At 45.6% G+C, this 9,978-nt stretch overlaps 1 protein-coding gene across 4 annotated transcripts in view; it reads left to right on the forward strand.

Moving 5' to 3' along the window:
- The first annotated feature begins 649 nt into the window (after positions 1-649).
- The window catches only part of tpm4b (tropomyosin 4b), a 12,021-nt gene continuing 2,692 nt past the window's right edge, over positions 650-9,978 (forward strand). Inside the window, exons 1-4 of one of the 4 annotated variants that reach the window (XM_076991306.1) lie at positions 650-932; positions 2,231-2,356; positions 9,330-9,463; positions 9,799-9,978. The exon at positions 9,799-9,978 is cut by the window's right edge and continues 9 nt beyond it. In XM_076991306.1, the coding sequence (XP_076847421.1) occupies positions 819-932; positions 2,231-2,356; positions 9,330-9,463; positions 9,799-9,978 (554 nt within the window). In that variant the 5' untranslated portion in view covers positions 650-818. Of the gene's footprint in view, positions 933-2,230; positions 2,357-6,052; positions 6,506-9,329; positions 9,464-9,798 lie in introns of those variants that run through there. The other 3 variants (XM_076991305.1, XM_076991308.1, XM_076991307.1) reach the window with 3 other exon arrangements.

A 9,978-nucleotide genomic window follows, 5' to 3' on the forward strand; every position in this document is an offset into this window, starting at 1 on the left:
TGTGGACCCCTGACATCTTTAGAATATTTGTTTACTTACAAGTTAAAAGTGATTAACGGTGATTGTTATTGAAACTTATTACATGGAAAAACTCTTCAGTGTGGTGCAAGTTCATATTTATATACAACATATCAATATTGTATACATATTCCCAGTAATACATGACCTGAATGACAATTAATGAAAGAAACTACGCAAACACTGTAAGAACACACACACTTGTGTGCTCACTGTTATGCACAACCTACACAACCATCACATCAAGGGTTTTGCAGCCTTGTGTGTGTCTACACATTTTATTGTTCATGTATAATATTGAACACTTTAGTGTTTCCCACTGCATCTGTGTTTACAGTGAAAGAGCTGAACATTTAAATATGAATACAAGTTATGAGAAAGGCTGGAGAAAAGGTTTGAGTGTAGGGAGTGGCTGTGCATATATGTGTGTGTGTGTGTGTGTGTGTGTGTGTGTGTGTGTGTGTGTGTGTGTGTGTGTGTGTGTGTGTGTGCGTGTGTGTGAAGGGGTGTCACCAGGGAGTGAGGCTAACTTTCAATACCTCAGCTTCTAAGCTTCCACAGAATCCATGTGTTACAGTCTGAGGGGCCCCTGCTCTTTACCCCAACCACCCCCACCCCCCTCTGTCATTCTCCGTCTGGACCGCCTTCACGCGTGGACCTGCCCTCTCTCCGCTGCTCGGGACAGGCACCGTCCTCATCATCTTCCTCCCTTTCTACCTGTCTGCCTCCTTAAATCTTTGTGTCTTTTGTTTTTTTTTCTGTTTCGACACTTTAGCAAGTCGAGTCCACACACAGCCGACATGGAGGCTATCAAGAAGAAGATGCAGATGTTGAAGTTGGACAAGGAGACCGCCGTGGACCGAGCCGAGCAGGAGGAGTCCGACAGGAAGGCGGCCGAGGACAAGTGCAAACAGGTGGGCTACGGAGAGCGGAGGGATGGAGGGATGATAAAAGACAGATGGACAAGGATTTCATAATACAGATTTATTTTAGTATGATGAGTAAGGCGTTTTCAGAGAGGCATAACACATGTTATGGCATTTTTTTCTGTGCTAACTCTTAAAATGGCATTAGCTCAGAGTAATAAAGTATGACGATGCACAGATACTGTCATAGCTCTGGGCGAAGAGCTTCAAAATCACCGCCATGCATCTCACATACAAGGCGGGAGATCTCGAGGGGTCTGGATGTTCTGCAGAACATCACACGTCCATTCCGCTGTTGGTCTTCTGCTAGCCCAGAGCAGCCTGGCCTCACCACGTCCCACCAGAGAGCAGGGGAGGTGTGTGGGGTCACCCAGCCCTGAATAGCCCTGAGTCATGCCACCTGCCCTTCTGGGCCGGGTTCTTGAGCTGCGAGCCCCTCAGTAACCTCCATTCATCTATTTTTAATTCGGCTTTTGATCCGATGGAGATAGTAAATAAGCCACATTCATTTAGTAGTGGTCTGAACAGTCAGCAGTCAAGCGACCAGATGCAGACAAACCCCAGCTCAGTAAAATCTGGGTCGTGCACCACGGAATTCCAGGACTGCACAAAACAAATCTAAACAGAAACTGAACTAGAGTCCCATGAGTCACTCTGATCCCTCTGACACATACACACCATGTCACGTATTTGAGTTAATACCCATTAGCTCAGAAAGATGAGGGGTGCCCCTGTAGCTTGTCTCTTGATTAATTACTGCCAGTTGCCCAGGATGCTCCTATCAGAATTACCAGCAGCTGACGTATAGTGCTCGGAGAGATGGTCCAACCGTGAGTTCTGGAGAGACCGCACCATAAGGACTCTATAAATATATCCGTCTGTCCTCACCTGAACATCTTGTCTGCAACCACTGTGGAAAGGTGGATGTTGGGTAATGATATTTTAGTCCAAAACGTCTACTCAGGCTGCACGTCGCTGTGTCTGTTGTGTTTGGTTCACGTGAGGCTTTGTCTCTGATGGGTCTGTCCTGTGCTCCGCTCACGTGATGCTGTGCCTCGGCTCCGTCTCTCCCATGTTCGGCTCACGTGTTTCTGTGTCTCCGCCGTGTCTCTGCGTTCGGCTCACGCGCTGCTGCATCCGTCCTGTGTTTATCTCACGTGCTGCTGTCTCCGTCCTGAGTTTATCTCACGTGCTGCTGTCTCCGTCCTGAGTTTATCTCACGTGCTGCTGCATCTCTCCAGCGTTCCGGCTCACGTGCTGCCATGTGTCTCCTCTGTCTGGCTTAGCTAGAAGACGAGCTCCTGGACCTGCAGAAGAAGCTGAAGGGGACGGAGGACGAGCTGGACAAGTTCTCTGAGGGCCTCAAAGATGCCCAGGAGAAGCTGGAGCTCTCAGAGAAGAAGGCCACAGATGTGAGTGTTACAGGCGATGGGTGCTCAAGCCCACTGGACATGTCCATTTCTGCATCACTGTTTAGACGATCAGGCCAGTGTGAATGATGACAATAAAGACAGGTAACACGTGTGGTGCTAGAGAGGCTCAGTAGATCATCTTGAAAGCCCCAAATGAAGGAGTAAGAATGGAACTGCTTGTGTTTCTTTGTTTGTGCAAAAAATTTGAGTTGGACTTTGGCTCCTGGTACAGACACCACACCACTTCCTGGTCTCTGAGAGAACCGAGCAACACGCTGAGGCAGGGGCGGACTGGCATACATTGCTACCGGGGATTTCCCCGGTGGGCCGATGGGTTAGTGGGCCGGTGGGCCGCCGGGCCGCTGGCCGCCAGTGGTTTAACTCGGCCCGTGGAGGAGCCACTGCCGCGCACTGCGGTCCCGGCCTGTAGTCACGCTGCTGTTTAACGGTGTTATTACCTCCCCCGCTCCAGTCAGACTAACCTGCTCAGCGCGGCCGCGGACTGAGCCTGTAAACACATGAATGAGTTAGACCGGGCCGAGGACTGAGCCTGTAAACACATGAATGAGTTAGACCGGGCCGAGGACTGAGCCTGTAAACACATGAACGAGTTGCGGGCTGACAGTATAGCGGAGATCAGAAAAAAACCAACTTGTCCCAGAAAATACGGGCCGGACTACGAAAACATACAGCAGTTTAAATTGTAGATAACATGTTATTTTAAATGTACTGCTGTCGCCTCTGCAACGTCTAAGGCACCATGTACAAATTACCTTAACACGGTTAACACGGACGCAAGTGGCGGTCTTCAAGGCAGAGCACTGTGCACTGTTTTTTTAAAGCTATTGTAATTCTTAGATTAAAACTAACCACCACAAATAGGTAAGAGGAAGAAATACCCACTTTAGAGTTGTAGGTTGTTCTTTAGGATGCACTTTTGCACTTTTGCGTAAAACAACTTGTTTGGTGGTCTTATGGTGGACTATTTAAAAGCCACTATGTGGCGTTGTAATCATATTATTGCTGGAATTAATATTGTCCATATGACAATAAATATACACTACGTGCCATGTATAGATTCATATACAGATATACAGTATACACACACACATACAGATATACAGTATACACACATATATATATATATATATATATACAGTATACACACACACACACACACACACACACACACACACATATATATATATATATATATATATATATATATATATATATATATATATATATATATATATATACAGTATATATACACACACATATATATATATATATATATATATATATATATATACAGTATACACACACACACACACACACATATATATATATATATATATATATATATATATATATATATATATATATATATATATATATATATATATATATACAGTATATATACACACACACACACACACACACACACACACATATATATATATATATACAGTATACACACACACACACACATATATATATACAGTATACACACACACACACACACACACATATATATATATATATATATATATATATATATATATATATATATATATATATATATATATATATATATATATATAGTGGGCCAGTCTGTCAGGAACTCCCGGGCCACTTTTTCTCCCCAGTCCGCCCCTGCGCTGAGGTCTCTCTGCTAAATATGTCGCTCCACACTCTGCTTGGTTACCCAAGAAAAGCCCAAAAATGCCGTTCTGCTCCTTCGGAGTCAAAGTCACGCATGTGGAACATCTGACAAAGAGCAACCTGTAAAGACACAAACAAATCCGTTAGACGGTACCACAGCATTGCCACATTGCCAAACTCAGCTCCCTGTATCCTCCAGCTGGGGAAGACTTGCACTGTTCCTGCTTGAAAGTAACAACAATTCTTCCAGTTTTATTATGTCCTCATTTTGGGGTAAGTGCAGACACTCTCTAACCTACACAGAATCATATTCTACTGAAGTGCCAAAGCTTTGTAGAGAGATTAAGAGGCTGAACGCAGACAGAAGATCCTGCCAAGACACAGCTCAAGGAGATCGGTAGAGAGAAAATACAGTGAGCGGTCTGTCGTTCATTTGTCAATGATTTCACAACAATCTGGTTTTCTGAGTTAGAATTAAACATGTGATGGATATTGTGGAGTTTTTTTCATGCTGGAGTTTTGCATTGTGCAGTAAACCCGACGGCAGGGAGGCAGAAGCAGGCTGAAGATGTGTGTACTGGTCTCTGTTTGGTCATCAAAGGGTCCTAATTCATTCCATGTGTGAGATATACGAGACGAGTGAACACACCCCAAATCCAAATCTTCCTTTTTATCTTAATGATTTACTTCCCAGACACACCTCTGTTTCTGGGCATCTTGCCCAGGAATCAGAAGGTCTGTCCTTCTGGAAAAGAGCATTTAGCATTATGTTACTGATATTAAATACACAGACTTTTTTGTTCATTGAAGCATATTTAATCTCCCCCTCCCACACACACACACACACACACACAAGTTCCCCTTTCCTGCCACAGACTCCCCGCCACCCCCTGGACACTCCAAAAACACACACACACACACACACACACACACACACACACACACACACACACACACACACACACACACACAGGCAGACCCCAGTCAGTTATTCTGCAGACCAGGAATGGGTGGAATGTGTCTAAAGAAAACACTGCAGTCGTCCATCCAGAGTCTCATGAACCCAGCACACCGAAGCTGGAGGGGGAGGATACACACACTCACACACACACACACTCACTCTCACTCACACACACTCACACACATACACTCACAGTAACACACTCACACACACACACACTTGTGCACATTACTGTGGTCTGCAAAGTCACACAAACACACACTCCCACACCCCCCCCCCCCACACACACACACACTCACACACTCGCGTACATTCCTGTGGTCTGCAAAGTCACACACACACACACACACCCACACCCACAACACATATATACACACACACACACACACACACACCAACACAGGTCTAACAAGCTAGCAAATCCAATTTAATGCAGATTGAGTTCGCACTGCTCTCAAATACGAATATTCCACACTGAGTAATTGAATAGACCAGCCGTGTGTCCCATATGTATTAAACCAGTCATGTGTAAATTACATGAACAATGTGTAGAGTGAGATGGCAAAATGTGTGTTGAGGACATTCTTAACTCATGTAGGCTGCAGCAAATTATATATCTACACATGTATAATATTCCTGCTAAAACCATTCAAAAGCAAAGGTGTGCCAATATGGGGGTGGGACCTGGAGCCCTTTACAAATCACCCCTACACACTTCACACAAACATATACAGGTAGGGACGTTTCACAGGGAATCAAGAGAGGTTGTCATGAGAGAAGTGTGTGCGTCACTCTGGTATGGCACAGTCATGTCAGCCGCTGAGACCAATTAACATTCCCAGCGTGTGTAACTGGAGGATACCGATGTTTAAAATGCAGAAGTGATCGTTGTTACACGGAGGCTAAGAGGCAGGTTAAACCCCGCACTCTGCCTCTCACCGAGATCATTTATCAAGGCGGAGGCTCAAATTACACCTTTGTCCCACAGAGCGCCTGGTGTTCTTTAAAACTGTTGCACAGTCATTAAATGAATCAAACGTCCAAAAGTCACGGGGCAACAGTCAGATATGCTCACGCAGGAACACCAACCCCCTCTCCCCGTGATGTCATCCGAACCAACTTCCCGGGACTGGAAGATTTAGTCCAAAGTTGTCTTTTCCTTTTTTTTTGCGCGCTCCTTTCCGTCCCTCCTTCGTCAGAAAGCTCTGAATGGCGAATGGAAACGAACCTTGGAGCAGAACACATTCCCAAAACCTGCAACTGGGTTTTGTAGGTTCTCGTTCATCCTTCTCCCCCTCTTACGTTCACCGAGACCTTTGGGACGTTGGGACTTTGCGAGAAAAGCGTACTTAAGTTTTATTGAAGGTAGTTGCTGTATTTGAAGTGGTGTTGCGATGTCCGTGAACTCGTTAGACGCGGTGAAGAGGAAGATCCAGGCCTTGCAGCAGCAGGCGGACGATGCAGAAGACCGAACGCAGCTGCTGCAGCGGGAACTGGACGTTGAACGAGATCTGCGAGAGAAAGTGAGGCTTTCGCTTTTACCCCCGCACTCTTTCCGTTACGACCTATCACCACGGTCTCCCGTCTGTGGACGTTTTTCACTCTTTCTCCGTTTCATTTAGTTTAATAGTCTAAAATAGTCCACGGTACAAGTCCACGTATGTGACGATAGTTTATTTGCTTTCATTTTGTGCGACGTCTTTGGGACAGTGGAGTGTCAGTGATTTGGGGCCCTGACCCTTGTCACGGTTTTTTTTTTGACGTGGTAATCTGGGTTTATATAATCCATAATTCTGTAATTACTTTTAATATATACATTTTTAAATACGTAGCTTCAATATATATTCCAGAATTTACTCTGGTATTATACTTAATACTGTACTGAATCCAATGAGCATGGTAATCAAATTCCTGGTTCTGTAAGTAAATATCACCAACCAAAGAGCCATCTGGGAATGTGTTCTGCAACAAAAATAATTCACAGGGATTACCTTTTTTTTAACTAAAATTATGTAAACTTTATGTGTGTTCTATTTAATAATGAAAATAAAATTATCTTGACGTTAACCTGAAAGTAAACCTGAAACAGATCTAATTTGAAATATGGTATTGGGGTTTGCTGTGGTACATGACTCAGAGTTCACAGAAACCCTGCTCAGAAGAAACCCTGATTGCTGGCACTATACCTTAGGAGACAGAGTGGAAAAAGAATAGAAAGGAAGAAGAAAAAAATTCATTTCCTGTCAGCGAGAGACTGTGGACAATCTCAGCTATGCTGAATTCTCTCTCTCTCTCTCTCTCTCTCTCTCTCTCTCTCTCTCTCTCTCTCTCTCTCTCTTTAATTCTTCTGCATGCTCTCCAAGTGGAATTTCTGCCTAATTAGACCCCCCTTTTTTTTTTTTACAGAGGATAGATACTACCAGAAAATACATAAGGAGTTGATAGATGAAGAAAAGTTATTTTGAATTCATAACTACTGCTCTTTGCTGTCCAATAATATGTAGCCTTTCGGTTTCTTGTGCATGAAGGGTTCAGGGAGGTAGAAGTCACTTCAGTGAAGCGCTACTATCACCTGATGGAGACTATGAGAGCAGGCCTAGTTTTCAGGAGAGGAAACAACACTCAGACCACTAATGTAGCCTCCATGGCAACCCCCTCTTCCTGGAAACGGTGTCCACAGGAAGTATGGGATATGACTACTGCTGCGCCCTTTACCTTTCTGACTTCCTGCCGACCGCAGCACGGTTTCACTCTGCCTCCACGGTTTCACACCCACCCCCCACCCACAAAGAGCCCTAATGGCGTCATCGACAGGGCAGAGTGAGGACAGGGCAGCCTAGTGTACGTTGAGCTAGCCAGTTAGCCAGCGCATGCTAACTGCGCCAACCGAGGCAAAGAGAAAAACTTGCTGTGAAGATTTTAATGACTCCGCCATTTGCAGGCCACGGGGAGTGTCGAGCGGCCGTAACGGTTTTGATTTTCATTTCCCCCATCATTGCCGCGTTACGTTTCTGTGGTCTCTGGAGGAGAGCCAACTCTAAGTGTGTTTTTGTTGGGACTTTTACGCCTCACGAGTACAGTTCCTCAGTCGTTGGCCTTTCTCCATTGTCATGCACAGAGACTCGCGGCTATGAAAGTGTCTCGCATCACCTCTTTTGGGGTTTTCCTTTATGTTCAGTCATGCATTGACTCTACTTGTCTAATGGTTACTGCAGGGGAAAGAGTTGTGGAGGCCAAAAATGTGCACAGATGAAATTAGGGCCATTTCATTGAGCAGTGAGTCCATGCCTAGGGCTATATTATATATTAAAGACACTAGCACTTCCCTGAACTCCAGTTGAACTCTCATAAGCTAACCTCGCCTGATTCTATTGGCCCCCCCACCCCTCCTCCACACGCCCAATCCTGTGACCATTTACTGCCCAGACAGAGCCAATCAGAGTGGGTCAGGTGTGTTCGTGGCTGCTTCAACCCGTTATCAGCCCTCCACTGTCAAAACAGCACTGACGTGAGAACACGGACAGAACAAAGTGGCATCGGGCCACACAACCTTGAGGAAGAGCAAACACAATCGGTTATTGTTGAGAGTCGGTGCAGACACAGGCCTGTATGTACGTTACAGAATCTGCTATTTACATTCAACAGACTTTGAAAAGGAACAGAAAGAACGGCGATATTCGCAAAAGGTTTTTTTTCAGCCGCTGAGAAATTCTAATCAACAGGTATAAAGTCGACAATGTAAAGTTGAAAATCTTCCTTCATAAGTTCATTTAGTCCAAGGTTGTCTAATCTAAAGTCTAAGGTTGTTGACTGGAACATGTGCCTGGAAAATCTTTAAAGGGTTCAAAAACGTTCTCGCAAGTGTGTCCTCTTCTGGTAAATGGCACTTGGCTAAAACCAGCAAATTCTTTGGGAACTCGGTCATCTCCTGGTTTAAAAGTGCTCAGCTACGTAGAGTCCGGTGGCCTTGTGTGGGGAGAACGCTGCACGCTCTGTCCCGGGGGCCCTGACTGGCTCGAGCGTCTCACGGCGGTGAAAGAGGAAGAGGTGCTGGACCTCTTCCTCCTGTCATGCTCGCTGGGATACTTCACTGCTGACAGCATGCGACTCAACTGAGGTTGGAGGCTGCGTCCCCCCCGCACGGGGGGGTGACACTTGTGCACAGTAATGAGAAGACACTGTCCCATTACAAACCATTACAGTGCATCTGCTGAGCCCCGTACAGCTTAAATGAACGATCTGTATTTCGTATTGTGCAAGGCTTGTTAGTATGATGTTTAACATTTGCTCTGTGTGTGTGTGTGTGTGTGTGTGTGTGTGTGTGTGTCTGTGTGTGTGTGTGTGCAGGCGGAGGGTGAGGTAGCTGCTCTGAACCGCAGGATTCAGCTGATTGAGGAGGAACTGGACAGGGCGCAGGAACGGCTGGCCACTGCACTCCAGAAACTAGAGGAGGCAGAGAAAGCAGCTGATGAAAGCGAGAGGTTAACACACACACACACACACACACACACACACACACACACACACACACACACACACACACACATGCTTCACACTTATATACACACTAACATTTACACTCACCACTAATGCACATATGCACACACACTCTCTCTCTCTCTCTCTCTCTCAGTCACTGAAGGAGTCTTGGCATTATTACCAGTGTATTTTCCACAAACATTGCTTATAGCCCTGGCTCTGTAACCTTTGTAACCTAAACTGGATAAATATCTGAACATCTCTTCCACATGGTGAACTAGATTGGGTCCTGTTGCCTGGGTGTGAGAGTTTGAACGCTGTGTTTGTGTGCACGCAGGGGCATGAAGGTGATTGAGAACCGTGCCATGAAGGACGAGGAGAAGATGGAAATTCAGGAGCTACAGCTTAAGGAGGCCAAGCACATCGCGGAAGAGGCCGATCGGAAATACGAGGAGGTGGCTCGGAAGCTGGTCATCCTGGAGGGGGATCTGGAGAGAGCCGAGGAAAGAGCGGAGAT

This window comes from Brachyhypopomus gauderio, unplaced genomic scaffold (assembly GCF_052324685.1).
Source record: "Brachyhypopomus gauderio isolate BG-103 unplaced genomic scaffold, BGAUD_0.2 sc82, whole genome shotgun sequence".
Taxonomy (NCBI): domain Eukaryota; kingdom Metazoa; phylum Chordata; class Actinopteri; order Gymnotiformes; family Hypopomidae; genus Brachyhypopomus; species Brachyhypopomus gauderio.